The following is a 22,561-nucleotide window of genomic DNA, read 5'->3' as shown; positions in this document are numbered from 1 at the left end:
ATCAACACTCAGACACTTCATTTTCTGCTGTGAATCAATTACGAATAAATTTTTTTCAATATCTTCATTGTTTAGAGAGATATGATCCTGATTCTTTGCTTCAGCCCTGCTTAAATGAGTCATAATGTTACCCCATATAGCAATGTGGTCCTAAGCAGGGCTGGGCCATATCATACCGTTCACGGTAATACCGGTATAATGTTAGGCAATGATAAGAAAATGAAATATTGCGATAGAATATGGGCAAAACAAGCGTGTGCACTGCCTTTGTTTTCATACGCACATGGCGGAAAAAGCATGGCGGCGACGGAGAATGAGAAGGGCGAAATCAGATTGTTAAATGAAACAGATGAACCAGAATTGGTTTATAAAAATGGTGCAACTTCAGTGGTGTGGAACTGGTTTGGCTTTCGTCCATCAGATTCACACCAAAGCACATATCCATCGTTATTACCGAACCGATTTTATGTGGTACACGGTGCTCAAAAATCTGTCAAAAAATATTTTAGTACGACTTTGCTAAGCTACAAAGTCGCACCGCTTGATGGATTGTTGGAGCATTACGGCTACCAGAGTCAAGAGCCTCGCAAAGTAATATGTACTGTGCTTCAACATAATATTACCGTATTGTGTGTGTATAACCTCTTTTTAAGTTTTGGATATTATACATGGTTATGCTGAGGATATGTCAGCCAATTTCCACTGGAAATGCCTTTTGGTTAAACTGTCAGCAAGGAATTTGCATTTGCACTGTAAATGTTTTATATAACTTTAATGCACATAAAAAACCAGCTGCTTGTTTAAGTGAAAATACATCGATGGGGGATTTTTTTTTTTGCACTAATAAAGTTGTGGAGTTGTAAAGTATTTTGTCTCGCGTTAATTATATCGTCAGTTATATCGTTATCGCAAATTTTCAAATATATATCGTGATAAATATTTTTGGCTATATTGCCCTGCCCTAGTCCTAAGGTTCATTACACCATCTGAATCAGTACAAAAAGGCTTGACCATTTGAAAGATTTCAAGTGAAGTTTGTCTAAAACTGGGAGTTTAAACAAGGCTACATTTTGGTCATGTTTTTAAGTAGGCAGATGATGTAAACTTTACATCTTTGATTTTGTTTCAGGTCTGTGGGTGTCCACAGGCATCCTAAAAGTCTCCAGTCAATTTTAGATTTCTGCTTTGTATACATCGTCCTTGCCTCAGCTCTTCCTAGTCATCCTCCACTCTTTCTTTATCTGCATCTGAGGGTGGTTTGGTGTCTTTGTTGCAGAATCCTCTGTTGCAGTCAGCATGCTGTTTGATCCTCTGGGTGGCCTGTATGTATACTGCTCCTCCTCTCCTCTGAAAGTCAAGCACACACTGATATGAAATATTAAAGCGCTGGGGAGAGACCGATTCTTCTCTTTTACAGATCCCGACATCCCGACAGTGTTAGCCTTTTTGTCTGAGCACTCAGGCTTTACTGAATTTGTTTGTGAACGTGTTCTCTGATGTTCCTCCCTTCGTTTCCTCTTGAGATCAGCTAGAGCTTAATAACTGGTTAGAATAACGCTGACAGGAAATTAAGATTTTCTGGGCCACTGCAGTAACCTCTAAACTTCCCACCCATCCCGACAATTATCTTCTGACACTTTTCCCCTATTTTCTTTCTTTCCCTCTCTCATTATTCTTCCTTTCTCCAACTCCTCTCTGCTGAGATTGTGGGAAAGGGCAAGAGGAGCCTGACTGTGATATGAAATGTTCTGATTGCAGCTTGGACTCCTGTGTCCTTAAGGAAATTGAATTGACCGACGGTTATGTCTCAATACAGTGAGCTCAGTGACCTCCTCCCCGTCATTCTTATCAGCCAAACCCCAGACTCAGCCTGACCATGTCGCCAGGCCAGCTCGTTACCACTCACATCTGGCAGTGTACGCAGCTACAATGGTGACACAGAAACAGTTGAAATTTATGCCTCAAAGGACCAAGATGCTGTATAAGAAATCCAAGCTATCACAGGCTCTAGAAACTCTAGAGTCACTTGCTATTTTGTCCCTCCACTTTTCTCTCTTACTGTTGTTACACTTACACTTCACTGTGTCCACTTCACTACCATTCAAATACCTCTTCTTTCCTCCTCACCATCCTCTCACACACCTGACTGCCGACTTCCTCCCATTTCTGCCACTGCACACTGCTTTTTTATTACCTCATTCTGCGCTCTTGCTTTCCTACTTGCCCACATCCCAATTTTTTCAGTGCCTGCTCTTCTTCATTTTTTTCTCCCATCGCTCTCCTATGCTGGATTGTAAACACAAAGCACATAATTGCTCCCCGTGGCCCAGTGATTTCCTAGTAATTGCTATAACAATACTTGCTGGTTTGCTAATGTCCCCACACTCTAGTCTTTGCCCAAGGTCACTTCAGATACAAATAAAAGAAGGCACGTAAGAGAAACAATCCAATTGTTCCCACACATCTCCCAGGAGGAAGCCGTCATTTCACCTGCTCTCATCTTCGCTGATTTGATTGTTGTAAGCCAGTGTTTTTATATTGAGGAAGACGAGTTTGAAGGAAGATCATTTTATCAGTGTGTGCACATTTGCCATAAGAAACAACAGTAACCTGTCGTCTTCATTTTCTCTAGCAAAGTGTCACTGCCTCACCAGTGAGACTACTTTTTGTGTCAGTGTCCATTCACATGCTGTGTTCAACTCACACGGTGTATTTGTTTGTAATTCACACCGAATTGCAGTCTGCTACAATCACCAGCAAATTTAGTGGTTTGACACTGCAGTTCCTTGGAGACTGCAGCATTCTGGCTGCTGTGTAACATCACCTGTTGATGCCGTTGAAAAATTCGATCATGTCATCTCGGTGTGTAGCTGTGCATGCGGTCCCAGAAGAACTGAGAGGAGAGAGAGGCAAGATGATATGATGATCCTGGTACCCTTGTGTCCAATGGCTGCTGTACTGATGGACTACCCTGCGAATGACTGCCACTGCAGAGCGAGGTGGCCTGCCACAGGGGAGGTGGTGCCATCATGCACCGCCTTCTCCATCTCCCCTACCCCCGTGATGAATGTAAAATTGATAAAGGCTCATTACTATGCGCAGAAAGAGGGAAAACCCATTCACTACCTCAGCAGCTCCTGATGCCTGTTTGGGGGAAATTTGATTTAATAACTGGATCAGTAAAGCACCCTGATTGCAGCCCTTTCTCCAATTTGCATATTAATGTGGCACAATGGTTGCAGTCTGCAATGTTTACGGATGGGTGGGGCTGAGGCGACTGTTTTTTAATTACCTTTACTTTGTGCTGCTCTGGAGGTGTCAGGATAGGGCCCTGTTGTGCCGCAATGGAGGCAGGAAAAGGCAGCAATTCCCTGGTGGAAACTTTGTAATGCCTCTGCATATTTATTTATAAAAAAACCCAGGTATTTTGTTTGTGGGATTTTCTTTCAAACGCAAGCTGAAGAGAAATAATTACACCAGTATGAAACCACCCTCATGGATTTCTTTCTTCAGTGAATACACTCTGAGTCATTTGTGCTCCTCCACATAAATGAATACTTAAACTGTTATTAAATGTCAAACTTCGGGACAGAAGTCTGTCCATGGACACATAGATTATGTTTTAATGGATGTGTGGGGAAATACTGGGAAATCATTTTATGAATATGTGTGCATTATGAAGATTTATTGGATGTTTGGAACTGAATACATATTCTGTAAATACATGAATTATACAACAGTTATATGGGAACAATATGAACTCACATGTTTCTCAACCTGGAGGAAAATTCAGCACACACACACACACACACACACACACACAGACTGCGGGCAGAGCGAGGGAGATAGGAAGAGAGGGAGAGAGAAAATGGCACGAGAAAAAGATTCGCTATTTAAAGAGGCAACCAATAACACCTCAGCCACAATTAGAGCAATATAAATGTAGTTTTTAAGGGTCATGACATTTTTAATAATTGTAAATCTAACTATTACTTGAGATTTACAATAAATTTTCAGCTAATCCTGATCGTATAAGGAGTAAAAAAAAATCAAATTCCCACATATCTATTTTGAGCTGAGAAATGGTAGTATTACAAACAAGCAGATGTAACTTGCAGCTACCAATAGTGCTCAAAACATAAAGGATCAAAAAATCAGCAACGTACATAAAAAAATAACACCAGAGCATAAAATCTCTACATCCAATAATATGTCATATATGTTGTGTATCTAATTGTAAATTATAATTTTATTTTTTGTGCGTATATTACTGAGAATCAGATCATGCTTGTGTTATGGTCTCGCCATTCTCTCAGGTGTTGAACCACCTGATGTTCATCTACAGTTATCAACAGTATATAACCCCAGTTTTCCTGTATTGTTGGACCACACAAATACAGTAATGTAACTCAGCTCTTTTAATAATGAAGCTTTGCTTGCTTGGTGGTAACTGGACTTTAACCTGCAAGGAAATCAAACTCAAAACTTCCATTGTTTGTAGCTGTTTATCTTTCTGAGTTACTGTAAATACTCACGGATTGTAAATTAGAATGTGTTCATTAAAATCACAAACACTGAACTCCAGCGCGTCCTGCCTTTGAGTTCCTTGCACAAACCATAATAGTTAATTTATGAATTATGTGAAGAGAACTAATCTTGTTTACATCACATTGACAAAATTCCTCATCTGAATTATATTTACCTTTACAATGTATTCAGTGGTTTAAAGAGGCTGTTGTCTAAATTGTTTTATGCTCCAATAGAGGAGACATGTATTATAGTACAAAGATGTCACAAGGTCAAAATGTCAAATTGTGCTTTGTGTGTACAAGATGTTGTGCATGTTTGTAATAATTGTGTTGCTCTGATGTTCAGTCAGATGGATTGCTCTGAAGGCAAGTCATCTGTAATCATCTGTTGGGGCAGGTGTGAATTAAAAACAACAGGTTCTGTTGTGAGTTGGTAGTATTTCACACAAAGTCAAAATATATTAGTTCATGTATCTACTATGAAAAAAAAATACAGAGCAAATATAATGCATATAGAGACAAACTTGTTCTGATTCACAATTAAAACTATTTAACTTTAAAAAAAATTAACCTATGAAGTCCAGTTTACAAGAGCGAGGTCCTGGAAATGGAGCACTTTGATCCAGCTATAGTTCTGTATATTTGTGGCTTACAACTACAGGTTTTTATAAAAAGGAGGTCTCATGGCCATGCTCTGGTGTTTTTTGATGGATCACATTTTTTTCTTCTTTTTAAAAACTGTAATTTGCCACAGAACAGAGAGGAAAGAGGAAAAAGTTCTGTCTCTTCAGACAGATCTTTTGATCTTCTGGGGGAGAGAACAGCATCTCATTTCCGTGACATACAGTACATGAGGCCTGGTCTCTGACAGTCTTCCCACTTAACCTAGATTTCACTTTGTATGTCACTCTGTCTCCTTCACAACATTTTACTTTCCTTGCCTGAACTTTCTTATTTAGCCTGCCATATTTGATGTTTCCTGTATTCTATTGCTGCTCATGAGCAGCCCTGCATTTCTGAGCATGTTTCATATATCTGCACCCTGTCTGAAAACAGAAACTACTTTAATAAACACATCCATCCAGTTTAAATATTAGCTTCCAGCCAGTGAAAAATACTAGTAAACAAACCTGAGCGTTTTTCCCCCCATTTATAAGATTACAAACCTCCTACCTATACTGATTTTGGTAATGGGATACAACCCAATGGTGTTAAGTAGGTCGGACCAATTAACGCTAAACTAAAACATAATAACTTACTAAACACATGTCAAAATGTTTCCCGCTGGTTTAATGCAAAAAAGTAAATTTTGAAAATGCTCTCATTTGTGAACCATCCATTTACCAAACAGATTAAATAAAGCCTGTCTGATATCTGAAAATAACTGCAATTTCAACACTATTTCTCAGTTCAGTTTGCAGTGAGTCTATTGGCACTACAAACAAATTGTCATAATCCAAAGAAAGAAAACAAAGGCAATATTGTGAATTTTCCTGGTTAATTAGCAAGCTGTAAAAGTGAGAATGATTCAGATCTTTAGCTGATAACAGCTCCACTTCCATTCTTTACATGTTTAATATAATACTTCCTGAATCAAAATAGAAATGTTGCCATCTTCTCTGCAGTTTTTTAAATGGGCAATATTTCAAATGAGCTGAATTGGACACACACACACACACACACACACACACACACACACACACACACACACACACACACACACACACACACAAATTGTTTAAAAACACTCATTATGACTATTATCCTGCTTTGAAGTTATGTTCAGAGTCTGGGAGGTTTCTTGACTTAAGTAGGCTAAGCAGTGCTTAACCTGCGTAACAGAGAAAATATCCAGTGATTCATGTTTTAGTAACACTTTATAAGCAATTTATGAAAGCTTTTGGTCTGTGCTGGTGCCTTAGAATGAGAATTTATTCAAAATAGCTCCTTATAATGTTCAAAAGGATATCAGTTATCCCTTCATGTTTTGAACACTGCAGGCCTGATAGAGCAATGCTTTGAGAGGAAAGTGCCCATACTGTTTGCACCAAGTCTGAAACTGATTTCTTTCTTCAAACTCACCTCCACCAGAAGCACTAATATGTAAGCTTAAGAGAATTTCTGTAATATCATAATCATTCCTCGACAGTTTCCCGTACTTGGGCAGCAACAAAATAAAAGCTTAGCTGCTAAATATAAATGCTGTAGATATTCTGCATTGACATCAGCAATCGTCAGTTCCAGCAGGTTGCCTGAAACTGCAACTATTCTGCAGTGATTCTAAGCAAAAACATTATCCAGTATCTGTCAGAGACCAATGTAGGTTTGATAGGCCTAGCTGAGGAAATACCAAATGAGCAGATACTGATACCACCTGCAGTATCTACAAGCTACACATACTTTATTAAAGTAAGCAGAAGGATTCAGGAAGTCTTCAAACTTTCAGGTTTTCCACATTTTACGTATTATTTTTAAATTGAGAATTGTTTTTTTTTTGTTTTGTCATTAGCTTACTCAAAGTACTCTATAATGACAGGGTTTTGAAGTGCTGGGCACAAATCTTGCAGGGAGAATTCTCAACTCTCAGAACATAAGGAGTAAAATCCTTTGGGGGTATAGAATGAAAGTTTACGTATTTGGCTATGATGTTCAGTGGTATATGTTTAGGAAACTTGGCATTGCAGACAGGAGTGGCTCTATTGTGCTATTCCAGGCAACTGATGATGGTCGATGTGAATACAGATTATGTACAGAGGCTATTTTTAGCTTTTAAAATATGCTTTTGTTGCTCCTCAAGAACAGGATACTGTTGAGGAGTGAAAACTGTGAGGCTTGCAGTGACCAAGAGGCTAGAGCCTCTCTATCCAATTTGGCTAACTTTGAACAATTTTGAAGAACTACAAAAACTTTCAAACAACATGCATGACAAAAAATATCAACTGAATAGAATGATTGAAATATTTTTGTAAAATTCTGCCCTCCACAATTACTGATGGCCCATTTAAACAAAAAGTTCCCTCTCTCTTAAAACATCACAGAGCAGGGTCACCTGCAGTTATCAGCGGTAAAAGCAAATGCAGTTTAATACTACTAATCATAAATTCTGGGACCTGCAAAACAAAGTGTTGTCACTTTAATGGATGAAGCAGACAAAGATTGGCCTTTTTTTCCATCATTCTGGGATTTAATGCTGCATGTGGAATGAGTCTGAAAAACACAGTTTGGGGGAGAGTGACCTTTGCTCAAAAAGCCTGTTGCCTGAAGCTCTTCATAAAAGACTCTTAAACATTACATGGAGTAATGGAAGAAAAACTAATTTGCTGTAAGACATTACAGTTTTGTTGATTGGCAGACTCACTACAGGAAAACACGCTAAATTTGCAAACAATGACCTTGTATTTTCTTGGTAAAATTCATAATAAAAGCCAATGCATATTTCACCAGTTAAATACTACTAATGTGAAGCTGCAACAGTGAACCAGTTAACTCCACGATCCTAAAACTGCAAATAGCTTATATGAGACTTACAATATGTGCATCAGTGGGCCTGATTACAATAGATTTGCTATCTAATTTAGACAGTGATCGTGACTTATTAAGAGAAATATATGTACATTAAAATCTTTGCAATTTTAATCCACCTGGTGAAAAAGTAATATAATAATTCCCTTTGTATATGGATGTGATTTGTGGCTCCTTTAGCATCTTTCATTTTTTTAGCTGGTGAAAAGTGTTTTCCTTTTTCTAAAAGTTTCTTTTTTCAGTTATATTGACTTACCAGCCTGTTATTGCTCAGCTTGTGGCTACATTGTGATGTTTGTATTTATGTATCCTGACTTCTTTTCCCTTCTGGCACACCAGAGCTAAAATTTCATCTCTTTTCTCCAACAGCATCTTACTGTAATTACGGAAAGAGACATAAAAAAAAAAAAATCAGTTCAAGGGTAAACCTTTACTGCCTCAGCGAGGAGTGCAGCGTTCTGACATCAGGTTATAAAATGGAATCGCCCGTGGTTGCAGCCCAGAATGGATCTACTGTCCTTCCTTCATAAAACAGCACCTAATGAGATTAGGGATGCAAGTGCTGAATCAATGGAAGTTTAAAACACAATTAAAGAGGACATTAATGAGGAAGGTTCTCCAAAGAGGTGAGTAGAGTAAATTAGCGTCTTCTCCAGCTAACCCATTATTCCATCTCGACACCCCGGCACCTTTGCTTGCCTTTAGAGTTCAAACATGAATATGGAGTGTGGAAAAAAATTAGGAAACTGAGTGCAAGTTATGTTTAATCATGAGGAAACAAATGTTCAAAGCCCTGTTCATAGCGTTTCTGTGTCACCTCAAGGGGCAGGGTGTAGAGGAAATGTTTACTGTGAATCTGAACAAGAGGTGGGGTGTTGTTCCAAGTGTGGCTGAGGGCACAATTAATGAGGAAGGTGATGTAAAAGGTTACAGTGAAAGGATGCATAAAACAAGGCTGGGGTGATTTGCAAGTTTTCCTTTCAGAGGACAGAAGTTGCTGCATGACCTACTGTATGAGTAGAAGGGACAGAAAGCAAATGTACTCTCAAGTTTAATCAAAGAGGAGTGTCTCAGGACCAGCTGCACTCACAAAGATGATTGTGTTTCCATCAAAACAAACCCTTCTTCTCGAGGATGGGTGCGTGATTAAACTGGAACTGGCTTTGCTTCTTAATTCTCGAGCTGTTCTGTAGCTCCGCTCCTGCCGATGAATCTCACCCCATGCACTCTATCAAGCCAGTTCTGTCACTGCCACCTGCACTCAATCAGTCCGACTGCATGTGCGAATGCATGTTCATAACCACTTTAAGGAAATCAAACCGGCAAAGCCACTCTGTCGCCTATTGTTCTTTTTAGATTTCAGCTCTCCATTAATGGAAGCTGCTCATGCTGAGAGATTTCTGTAGGTTAATACGTTCTGTCTTGGTTATTATTCATGCAAACTTTAATTTTAAAGTTTGTTGTTTTGTTTTTCCTGGGGTCCTGTAGCTGTGACTTTGCACCATGAGAAAATGTGCAAAGTCACAGCTGACTCCAACAACAATGAAAAATGCAACTGCAGAAATAGCTAAAGGTCTTTCCACATGAACTTTCTTTCATACTTTACCACAAATGACATGAATCAACAACTTTGCTGTAAAATTATACTTTGCTGTCCAGCCTGGAATGATGAAATAATAACACAGCAAGTCATTTCAAACATTTTAACCATTAATTTAACCCTAATCCCAATTTAACATCTGAAACATTGTCACTATGAATTTTTAAATTAAATCCACAGTTTAAATTGGTGGTAAATGATTTTATTCAATCATTCAATTTACAGTACTGTGCAGTACAGCACTTCTTTCTTTATGTTTCACCTCCAATGAGGCAGACGTTCTTGTAATGTTTTAAAGTGGTCTTGAATATTGGTTCACTTATTATACTGATTGTCAGTCCTGCCCTTTTATTTGAGGACATTTAAGAGGATTGTGTTTTGTTTGTTAAACTGTTTTAACGCTGACCTATGTATCACTCAAAGGAAGTGTCAAAGACATCACAGTCTGACAGTCATAAAATAGCATTTTTGTATCAACAATGTGATTCCCAAATAGCTTTTAGCCAAAAAAGCTTAGCAATGAATCCAAATGGGAAGATTTTGTTTCAGATCATCATCAACATGTACAGAGGAGGTCTGGTAAAAGGTCATTATGGATCAGACTTTAATCCACAAACACGTTGTCTGATTGGCAGTGGCTTCTTTTTTCAGCACAACAACAATCCTGAACAAACTGACAATGCAGCACAAGCATACCTGGATAGATGCACAATGGAACAGTATCAACTATGCAGTGGTCTCCCCAGAGCCCGGACCTCAACATTACTGAAGCCGTGTGAGGATCATCTTGACAGAGAATAGAACAAAAGGCAGCCAACATTCAAAGAAGAACTCTGAATATCCTTCAAGAAGCCTGAAGGACATTCCAACGAGATGACTACTTAAGGAAATTACAACAAAGCTGCCCAAGAGCTTTGTTCAGGCTGTGTTGAAGAATAAAGTATACCAGATGCTTTCAAGCTTGTTAAACGTGTACTAATTTACAAATTCTGTTTTTTGCTTTACGTAAGATTTTTCCTTGTACTGTTGCACATGTGTCAGTTCTTATGCTTCTGTTATATCATAATCACTCCATGACAGTATCCCATGCTTGAGGAGCAATAAAGGCATAGCTTAAATGCTAAATATAAACTGTACTGTGCCTTCTCATCCACAATCAACGAAGGGTCAATCTCTGCTTCCATTGCACTTTTGGAATGGCATGTAATTTGAATTAATACAAGATCCCCTGCAAAATGTGGTGTAATGCACATACATTTGTAGTTTTTGTCAGCACTGCGTCACTAGTGTTAATTCATAATTAAACAGAACACATTCTGAAGTGTGTAGAGCTGCTTTTCACTTTAGCAAAAATCCAGTAAAGTTCTTCTCATTACACATAGAAAATCACCCAAAATGCTACTAAAGCAATGCAGGGAGTATTATAAAGCTAGAAAGTGCAATATTCTTCAGTAGCTAAGTTAGTTCCCTAATCTCATCCTGACTGAACAAGCATTTTACTGAAGAAAAAACTAAAGGTAGAAAGATTAACACACAAATAAAAACTGAAGATAACTGATATAAAAGCTACGCATATAACCAGAAAGAAGGAAAATCACACGTTGGTGATATTCATGAGTTTAAGACTTCATGCGTCATTGCTTGCATTTTTTATGATTAATACATTGAAGGCCTTGCAAATAGAAAACTGTTTCACAGGGGTTGATGAAATATTTTTGTTCAGATATTAAATCTGAGAATCCACACTTTATTCATCATACTGTATTCATCATACTCTGATAGAACAATAAAAACACTTATTTAGCTAATAAGCACAAAATCACCATCTTTCACTAATTATTATTTTTTAAATTCAATTTATCTATTCAACTAATACCTCTTGCTCTAACTTATAATATATTTTTCCCTCATATATATTTTTAAAAAACATTTGACAAGTCGCTTCTGAATTTTTACTACAGTACATTTTTACACGCCCTGAATCACAACCACCTTTTTCAGCCTACTGTCTTTTATCCTTAAGATGATCCTGAGGAAAGATGGCACATAAGTACTGTTGCTTGGCAGCAGGGGTTTGTGCTCTGACAAACTGGCCTTAGCTGAAGATGATCTAGACTGACACAGATGTGATGATACAATACTCAAATGGGGTCACCACATAATGATTTGGTGCTATTCTTTATACCCCTGATCTCTGTCTTTGTTATTGCCACACCTACTGGCACTAAGTGTGAGAACTGGGTGGCACAACAGCACATATGTTGGTCCTTGCAAAGCTCTCTTTTGATTCTTATCTGTTTTGAACTCTGTTTCTTTTGAAGAAACATTAATAAAAAAAAAAAACCCACTGCTTAAAAAATGTCATATTTTGTGGAATGGATAAATATTCCATTCACATTTCTCAGAGGAGTGCCTGTTTCCAGTCTCATGGCTTTATTTGTCTGTTTAGTATGGGTCACTATTTCCTTGCTTTCTTTATGTTAAGAAGAAAGCAAGAACGTTTGCTAGCTTGAAAATGCAGTCCTGTCTTTACCACTCATGGCCATAATCAGTCACGCCTAACTTCAAATACTATTTTGTGCTTATGAAACTATAAACTATAAAGTTTTTTAAAAGGTGAAATTCTATTTATACTATAGGTGATGTCTTGGTCTGTTGTATATATTCTTGCAAATTCAGGATGTGCTGCACTGCTTTTTAAAACCAGTTGCGTGTGTGTGTGTGGGCAGTGGGAGAGCAGTGAGTGGTGGACCTGTGTTAAGAGCACATTCAGTCTCTGTTAACTTTTATCTGTTTCTTTGTTAACCAGTTACTTTTACATGTGAAGTAATATTGTGGTAGCTCCAAAACCTTTATTTTTCCCAGTCAATACTGTTTCTGTTTGATGCTGTTAGATGCTTTGTACCTTTTTTTTATTGCATTGTGCTTTAAATGTCAGCTGCTACTGTGTATGAACTCATCGGGGTTCTCTTCAGCGTAGCACTTATTGATAGAAAGGTCATCTAGGATAAATCCACCATGGTTACTACAAAGAACAGAAAAGTTGAATCTACGATATTATTTTATGTTACAACCCCTGCAAAGCATGCACAAACCTTATAGATGAAAGCACAGAAATGAAGCACAGCGGGCTGTTGTCTCCTCCATGCAGCACAAAATGCCAGTATGGCTTCTGAAATATTTCAGTGGTAAATAATGACAAAGCTGCAATAAAAGGACTGCAGGTTGAGAATTTCATGCGAGCCGTGTGCTACTGTGTGGTTTGCATTTTATCATTTTTCTGCAGAAAGCATCTGAGAGGAGCTGTGGGACTAACAAGATTAAAGCAGATTGGAGCCTGACAAGCAGCAATAACAAAGAAGTGTCATCTCTAATGTAATACCTTTTACATTCTGTCTTTCATTTGCTGTGGATTCTTCTCGACCCTTTGCACCACCATCTGCTCTTTTTATCAGATGTTTTGCTTGCACTTTCAATTCACCTTGGTAAAATGAAATGTAAGTGGTTGCCGTTGCAGTTAAATTCAACGCTGTTTGAATTTTATTATCCTGCGTTCACAGAGTGCTGTGCTCTGTTGTTTTCAGATGGAAAATCTTTGGTGATTTTTCCAGACCTATAATTTAATGCAACCTTAGAAATGGTCTTGTCAGTATTCTCATGCTGTCCTTTCATCATCTTGTGATTTGGTAGAATAGAGTAGATATAATTATTGCATTATTTTAATTGGTTTAAAATGGTATCATTTGGCATATTTTGTGTGTTTAAGTATTTCAGGCTAGAAAAATAGCTTCAATATTATTCTAAATGCATCTTTTGTGCTTTGTATCTGTCTGAGCTAGGCTTCAAGGAAATAACAGGAACATTAACAACACAGACAAAGGAAATGTTACTCCTATTTGAGCCTTTCACGTTTGAAACCACATTTTCAGACAGATTTTTCACCTCTTCCAAAAATTCATCTAAGGTTTTTGAAATCAAAGTGACAATGAAATACAAAAGCATAAATGGTAAAGAGGATATTTATTTATCATCACAAATAAAAAGAACCATGCTTACTCATCACAGAAAGAAAAAAAGAGAGAGAAGCGCTCAGTCTTTGTATCTTTGCCGACCTTACTGTCGGATGGTTTTTTGAGAATGTGAGTAATAGCACTCTATGAAGTTTGAAATTCATTAAAAAAAAAAAAATCCAAGCCTATACCCATACATTAAAGCCCCCAACCCACACCTCCCATAGTCTGTGCCCCCCACCTCTGACACCCCAGAACAATAATCACAGCATTTTTTAAATCAGTCAGTCTGAGGGTCCTCAGTCTCCAGAAGTCTTAATAACCTGGAAGAGTGTGACATTGTACAGCACCTGGTGTCCGTTGTTCCAGGTATAAAGGACCCTCTCCCTGGGGTTATAGTCCATCATGGAAATATGGGAGTATTGATTGTGGAAGGGGATGTCTGTGTACTCATAGCTTGATGTGTTGGTGTAATAAGCAAAATAGATCTTGGCACCAGCCAGGTGGGAGTTGGTGACATATAGTGTGCCGCAGATCATAAAAGACTCTCCAGCACTGCGCTTAGGAAAGCCTGTGTCCCAAGTCTGCAGCACCTCCAGACTCTGAGGCTCCAGGCGGCTGATGACAATGTTTCCAGCATTAGGGATGGTGGTGTAAACAGCCCATAGGCCATTCTCGTCCGCCATCAGGTCGATGTCAGAGGAGCCACCCCAGGAGTAGGGAAAAGTGTTGTTATAGCCGGCCCCACTCAAACTGCGCTGCACCAGCACACTTCGAGAACGGAAGTGGTACTTGATGATAATGTTGCTCTGGTACTTGTTGTAGTACAGTGAACCATTGTAGACCACATGACCAGTGCCAGCCCAAGGGTGTGGCAGCAAGTGTTGCACAAAGTTCTGGCCCTTCATGAAATCATTCATTGTGCGATATTCCAGGACCCGACGTCCCTTGAAGTAACCGTCCATGGACCACACCTGTGGAAAAAGGAAAAATGAATAACATCGGAAAAAAAGGTCAGAAAAATAAGTTAATGAGAAGGTCTCGAGATTACTGGAGAAAAATATTGTTGTGTTAAACTTGACCTTTCTGTAAGAAAATGTAAGTCACAGTTCATTATCAGTAGCTGCAATGGCCTAAAATAAGAATGTTTAGTGTGCTTGTTTGAGTGTGTGTGTATATCGATTCTCTGAGTTGTGCATGCATCGATGTGTGTGCAGAGCTACTGATCTGCCAGGCATGTGGGAGTGAAGATGTTGCCTGCGCTTTGCAGTCAACCACTGCTTGTGCTCCTTGCCCTTTCCAGTCCACATTTACAGAAAATCAATCCATTTAGCAACTCTATCTTTTTCCTCAAGCACTCTCAGCGGATCTCTCCACTGACATGGCCCCTCTCTGGCTGCATTTCCCATCTCATTCCCTCAGTGCTCTCACTGAGGCACAGTTCAGCTTTTAATTGATTCAATTAAACTGCAGTTGGCTTAGATGGTTATTTTTCTCTTGAAACATTTGAAGGAAAGCTTTGCTACGATCTACTGCTTTTTCTGATTCTCTTACTGCAATTTTTCTTTCTTGTCCCACTTTTGCTTGCTTCTCCATTGTAGAGTAAGTATTTTCAAATGCACAGAGGAGAAAGGAAGGGTATGGGAGGAGCTGATGGTGAAGAGACACAGCGGCTGAATTATGTAGGAGGGGAGATTATAGAGCATTAAGCGTTGTTTCTCCTATGCCTGCTAATTTGGGTCTCTAGAATAGAATAGGAGACAGAAATTGAGTAAAGCAAAGCTCTTGCACATTCCGATTTTTTCCTCCTTTGCCTTTGGCTCATGAGCAACAATGAAATTTCCCCAGAATGATTATGATTATTGCTGCGGATCTTAATGTGGCATTGCTGATGTATCTGCCTATTAATACTCGGAGAGATTGAAGTGATTGAGCCAGGTGATTAAAGACAAAGATCAGGACATTCAGTCACAAAAATTGACCTTTTCTGTCCACAACACCTATTTAGGCTGTTATGATTCATTGCACGAAAGAAAAAGGCCAAGCTCATCTCTCCTCTTAAACTTAATCAGTTTCCCTTCTCTTCTACACATGGCTAATAATGCAGTCTTCCACTTTTCCAACACCACCATTTCATCTCAGTCACCATAGACCACCCTTAATCTTCTATATTATTCTTCCCTTGTCTCTTTCCTGCTGCTTCTTGCCATGTGCCTGGCCGTGCAAAACTGCATGTCATGTCTGATCAGCTGAACCCATTACTATATCATTTGGGTCCAGAGCACACTCCTGGTAATTACCCAAGTGATTTGGAAAACTTTTGCCCAAACATCTCATTCATTTCTCCACTGATGATGAAGTGATTAATCAGCTGGAGTTGTAGTGACAGAGGAAGACAGGGAGGAGGGAAAGATACGCTATCCATCAGTGGCACAGCTTTGGATTCCCATTTTTCTCTCTCTCTCTCCCCCTTGAAAGCTCATGAGAAGTCATTTTCATGGAAAACAGTGCATCAGTCACTGAAGTGCCGTATAGTGGCACTGCCCTGACACATATTTTCTTCTTTTTTTTCCTCACTGAGAAGGTTGACTGTGGTTATCCTCTTTGCTTGGTTATCCTAATAATAACAATAATAATAATAATAACAACAATAATAATAATAATAATAATAATAATAATAATAATAATAATAATAATAATCCTGTGTTCCTGTATTTGTGAAATGCAGCAGTTGAGAAACTCACTCTGTTGTCGGAACTGGGTATCATAGTATCTGTCATCCAGGAGCCGAACCTTGACCCTGATGCACGTACTGTGATGGGATTACTGACGCCAGTGAGCTTCCCACAGCCTGGAGGTCAAAGAGGCAGAAGAATTAAGAAAGCATGTATGCCTACATACCTAAGAGGCCACACAGACGCACATGCACTCAGGTGATTTCTCTATCAGATCACACTAGTTTTCTTTTATAATTCATCTGAAATATGGCATTTCATTTGTTTTGGTTCAGATTGTTCAGTTCAATTGTTTTCACTGTAGAAGTTTAAATTTTTGTACACTAAGAAAATGTACTATTTGTATCATTATCTCAGATAAATGCGTAGATAAATATTTTGTGCAGTCATCTTCTGTTGTCTTGTTTTCATTTGTGATTCTCCACAATGCGATCTTGTGTTTGCTTTTTGAAATCTGTAATACACAAAAACTGGTTCACCGACTGACTTTGCGGCATCATTTTTATATTTCCATTGTTGTTTTACTGTCCTGGTTTTTACCCAGTACTCAAAAAGTGAGCTTTTTTTTTTTTTTTTAAATTCTCTTGGTTCATTTTCAAATGTAAAACTATAATAAAACGCAAATTAGCTAAGGGCTAAACTGTAACTGCAGTCTTTTTTGTTAACTCATCAGTTTATATGTGTGGGGTTTTTGTAAAATCATCAGTTTAAGCTAACATATTACACACAAATGCAATCTATTATTCATTCCATTTTTCTAGGCCAGTTTTTCTCAATTTATGCAGATCATTTGAGATCAGAGCAACGTGGAAATGTTAACTACATGCTACAGAGTTTTGACCAGCGATGATCCTAGTGTAATCATTAATTCTGTTCTGTGCAACTGTTGTCAAATTGATTAAATGCTGCAATGATATATGGTAATACATTTTTAATTGGGTAACAATGACCACATACAAACACCCACAATCGTTTCCATATATACCAAGTTTCTGCATGCAGGAGTGGAGTCTGGTTTCAAGTAGCAGGACTCTCTGTCGCAGCTCCTCATAATCGTAGGCCCCCATCTCCTCTTGGATAGCCATAAGCACCAAGGACAGATTCCTTACTTCCTCCCGAAGACGCAGGATCATCTTGGCATCAGTCTTGTACTGTTCCAGCACTGGCAACAGGGGGAGCAGCTGGGTCACCTTGTCTTTTAACTCCTGTGATAGTTATCACAGAAAAGGGGGAAGAGGATTACACCCTTAGAGAATAGTCAAGATAGGGGACACAACTGCCCTGTGATAGTCAGTACATGGGAGTGAGTGCAATCTTCCCTTGGTGTTTGTGGTTCATAAAGCTTATGTCTCCATTAGGTTCTGGTTTATCTGTTCAAAACTATAGACCTTTGATTTTTAATGAGATGTACAACGTCTATTCTTAATATTTTATGTCAATACCCTGAAATTAGATGTCCTTTTATCTTCTTTCAAGGACAAAAGGAATATTTTATCTATTTAAAAAGCAAATATTTTGTTTTTCCATGTCTGTAAATACAGTTTTACTTCCTTTGAAAATATTTTGGATTGGAAAGCCACCTATATGAGAAACACTATTCAAATTGGCCAAACGCCTGTGATCTGTTTTGGGTGATGAAACTTCACCTACTTGCTGCAGTTGCAGAGCTAGTTGTAAATAAACTTGGACTGTGACTCATCGTGTGTTTAGAAGTTAAAAGAACAACATGTCCGTAGGAGTACAGGAAGCTGCAGGAGAACCTGGCTGCCTACGTGGAGAGAAGTGGGTTCAAGAGAGAATTGGGCGTATCAATAAAGTGTGGCCGCCACAGGAGGGACTGTTTCCTCCTTGTTAAGGTTTATCGTAAATCTGGTGATGGAGCAGCTCTCAGCCCTGTGGCGCCACATCATAAATCTCATTTTCACTTTTTCAAGAAGAGAAAATTCACTCTCGTTAATCTCCCGCACTCTGCCATCGGCAACTTTAAGCTGCACACATTCATCAGCCAACCTGGTCTGGACAAATCCAGCTTTTTCCCCTCTTTGTTGAATTAAGATAGATCAGAAGATATAACTCATTTCGTTCTGCATATTTTAGTCATCTCAGGCAGTGCTGATGAATTGGTTAATTTTATAAACATCTTCATTACCTTCTTTGGAATGGCTTTCATAAAACACACTGAAAGCAAAACACAGGCATTCGTGCTTGTCCTTGTGCTGCAGTATGGACCCAGCAGTAAAGCACACTTATCATTTATCAAGCCATCTTTTAATCAAACTATTTTATGGTCCATCTAATATCTGTAAGAGTGTGAGAAATGTTAAAAAACCCCAGTAGGACAGCCTGCTGACAGGAAGACAAAAAGGCTTACTAATAATGGCAGCTAAGCCCTAGCTTGTAGACAGATAAGGTAGAGATAAATGTGAATGTATGTGCCTGTTATCTAAAGGCAGACAGCAGAATGTTAAGTATATCAAGTAGTAAGCTCACTGAAGATAGAGAACAAATGGATACAAAGAGACAAATGCAACCCCCCTCCCCCCCATAAAAAAACCCCATACTTTTTCTAGGTCCAAGAATTTAATCACTCATGAGTGTGCGATTTACTTGGATTTCTCTGTGCATGACAAAAGAACTCATATAAGACTGGAAATGAATTTGTGTACCTATGTTTATGCTGCAGTGCATCGCGAGTCATACAAAATTTTATTGTCTGTGAAGAGCAAAAGAGATTGCAATGCATAAGTTTGGCGAGCAGTGCCAAATCAACAGTGTCTGCATTCACTTGACAATAATATACACACATATAAACACCAACACACACACTGTACATGAGGAGACACAGAGCCAATTACCTGAAAGCCCTTTGGATTGAGGCTGCGGGGATTTTCAGAGGCCACCTTCAGCTTTCCATCTACCACTTTCATTAGACTCTCTGTGTTTCTGACATACTGTAGATCCCTGTACGTCCTTAGGTCCAGCACCTCCATTGACTGGCTGATGTTCTGAACCTGCGTCACAAAAACAAACCCACAATGACACTAATGATCGCGGGTTATCTTAGAGGAGGAGTTTTTTTTTCTCATTTTACACCTCAATCACAGATCATTTATTGTAAGTTTCATTTTTGCAGTTGTTCATTATTTAGTTTAAATTGCAGTAAATGAGTCAGGCAAGAAAAAAAAGTCCTGCTGTAATCCTGCCTTCGTAGTTTGGGGTTGGCATGGGTTTTCCAGATACACAGGTGGGGTGAACTGAAAACTTTGTGGCCTCAGCTGTGAATGTGAAATGTCTATAAACTTGTCCTTTACTTGTCTGTAGGCATCTTTTTTGTAGTACTCGTGTGCAGATACTAAAAAAAAAACAACTAAAAAAAAACTTCTGCTCCCATTTCGTTCATATTCCAAGTTAAATATTACAGCCAAAGAAGAATGTGGAGGTGGCTCTGTTTTTGAATTTAAATATGTTAAGTTAAAGAAGTTGGTTGAAACTACATAATCTGTACTGTTTCATTCATAAGCTGTAAAAATTACCGAAATAAAGAATGGGCTTTAAAATGTACACTAATCACACTGAATATAGAATTAGGCATACAACTCTCAGTTTAAATAATTATGATGACAGGAATATTCAACAGTGATGACAATATTATTTCTATGGTTAAGAAATACAACTTCACAATCTATGAAATTTAAGAACATTCTTGAAGAGGTAGCTGCATCATTGTCACATTCTACAATCAAGAAATGCCTTCACGATAGGAAATACAGAGGGTTTACAAAATGTTACAAAATTGGTACAATCAAACACAGGAAGGCTCGACTTGGCTTTATCAGAAAACATTTCAAAGAGCCTACAAAGGTCTGCAAAGAAAAAGAAATCTACCTACCGTCTGTCAAACATGGTGGAGGCAATGTTGTGACATGGGTATGCGTGCTGACCAGTGGAACAAGGCAACTAGTGTTTATTGATGATGTGACTGCTGATAAAAGTAGTAGGATGTATTGCAAAATTTAAAGGGCTATATGCTCAGCTCAGATTCAACCAAATGGTGCAAAATTGTCAGATAGCACTTCCTAATGCAAGACCCAAAACATATTGGAAAAGAAACCCAGGAGTTTCTCCAGGTTAAGAAATAGGATATTCTTTACTGGCCAAATTATTAACCTGAAATCAATCCAACAGAGCTTGCTTGTCAGTTACTCAAGACAAGCCTGATTGCAGAAAGGCACATAAAGAAATGGCTAATGAAGGTGGCTGCAGTAAATGCCTAGTGGGGCATCTCAAGGGAGGGAATGTAGCTTTTCAGCTGAGTCTCTGAAAGTGGGGGACTATGTGCAGCTAATCTAATAAAACTAATCAAAATTAAAGCTGAATGTCTCTACTTTAATCACATTTTCACTATCTGGTCTATAATCCATGGCAATGGTGTGCAGAGGCAAAATTACATTAAAATGTGTCATTTTTCAAAAGAAGTGATATAGGGGTAGGATTTAGTCTATAACTGCTAACTGTGTGATTTGTGGACTTTAATACATTTAATGTGCTGCTAAACATTCTTTTATTTATTTTCAAGGGAAGGCAGGCATTTCTACAGCTGAAGGTGTGCAAATCGCACATAAAAAACACTACAGGTCAGAAGAAAGTTATATATGCTTTTATTTACTGTCAATTTTTATATATATATATATATATATATATATATATATATATATATATATATATATATATATATATATATATATATGTATGTATATACATATTAATAAGCATGGGGAGGTTAAAAAGCAGCACAGTCCTATCAAATCTGTCGAGATAATAAACAAACAACGCAGCTATACATGACTTTCAACATGCAATGAAAGTCAACAAGTTTCACTCATATAAAAATGCTACAGCTATGAAAATAAGGATAGTAAGCTCATGATCATGACAGCGTGCAAAAGGTAATGGATGCCTATGAAATGTTACTAAACGAACCTCGTGGAGGAGCAAACATGCTGTTAAGTAGGCGTTTATTGAACACTCAGTTTTGCACTATGTTTAATTTTTACTAAGTACTCAGCTTATTCACTTTTGACAGCCCACTCTGTTTCTGCATAACCAACCTACTGATTCATGCACCCCCTCATCTGCTGCACGATGCACTGAACTGGCCAGAAATCAGTTGAACATTGATAAATATTACTGGGCTGTCGTGTATACTGGAGGCGTATGGGTACATATGTACAACTCCCCACAGCAACAGACGCCCACCCACAATGACATGCGCAATCAAAACTCCAAGCAAGCAAAATATACTTATTCATATCACTCCTAACATAAACAAAAAACAGGCCAAGCTCTCAAAGGTCAGCGTTTGGAACAAATTCTACTTTGCACCAAATGCTTTGCTTGCCTACTCTCTGACAACCCACTCAATTACTTTGTGTCCCTTGTTTTCTACAACCAGTTCATTCCTCATGTGCTTCATGAACCGTTCTGGTTATATTTGGTCAGAAAATATATCCCTTCACTAATTAAAAGTTGCTTTACAGCACTACATGTGCATTAGATGGAAGAATGTGGAAGGGTAAAATGTTCCAGCAGGATGGACTCTAAACAAATGCAGTGTCACCACCCTCCAGGGCAGTTGACAGCTGGGACCACTCAGTCCTCTGAGTTGTGGCATTTCATGCTTACCTTTGGTCACATAAGATTCTCTCTACACTCACCAGCTCAGATGAATCAGTCACAGGTGTATCTGCTTCTTGTCCAGCGCGATGACTCACTTTGTAACAAATCCTAAAAACTGTCTTTATGTGTATGGCTGACTTTGGCCTCATATCACTTTTTTTGTTTTTTTTGTTTTTTACCTCAACACAGTTACATAGAGAGGTTAAAAGAGTCCATAAGGTGTTTAAAAGTATGTTGTGAGCACTCTTGCACAGTATTCTTCAGGTCAGCTCTGCATTAAATGGCATTTTGTCTGGCTTTACAGAAAGCTGAATAGAGATTTTGCACAAGGCTACTTTAAATTCTTTGAACAGAGGGGCTGTTTTGACATTGTTATTGTATCCTTGGCTTTCTTTGTCAGAGAGAGATTTTGTGGATCTGGTCCAATCAAACATTTCACCCGCATGCTCTGAGTTCAAATGAGGATGCTTGGTGGGCATGGAACTATAA

The 22,561-nt window shown here is 38.5% G+C and overlaps 1 protein-coding gene across 2 annotated transcripts in view; it reads right to left on the bottom strand.

Annotated features, from left to right (window-relative positions):
* Positions 1-13,654: 13,654 nt before the first annotated feature.
* The window catches only part of olfm2a (olfactomedin 2a), a 40,746-nt gene continuing 31,839 nt past the window's right edge, over positions 13,655-22,561 (bottom strand). For both annotated transcript variants that reach the window (XM_085271566.1, XM_085271565.1), the window contains exons 3-6: positions 19,252-19,407; positions 17,382-17,601; positions 16,406-16,512; positions 13,655-14,635 (exon numbers count right to left, since the gene is read on the bottom strand). In XM_085271566.1, the coding sequence (XP_085127692.1) occupies positions 13,961-14,635; positions 16,406-16,512; positions 17,382-17,601; positions 19,252-19,407 (1,158 nt within the window). In that variant the 3' untranslated portion in view covers positions 13,655-13,960. The remainder of the gene's footprint in view (positions 14,636-16,405; positions 16,513-17,381; positions 17,602-19,251; positions 19,408-22,561) is intronic.

This window comes from Mchenga conophoros, linkage group LG4, assembly GCF_057382185.1.
Source record: "Mchenga conophoros isolate Kocher_MC1m ecotype Shallow Benthic linkage group LG4, M_conophoros_male_GT1.1, whole genome shotgun sequence".
NCBI classification, from domain to species: domain Eukaryota; kingdom Metazoa; phylum Chordata; class Actinopteri; order Cichliformes; family Cichlidae; genus Mchenga; species Mchenga conophoros.
Note: the sequence above shows the minus strand (reverse complement) of the source record. Positions and strands in the feature narration are given on the sequence as shown.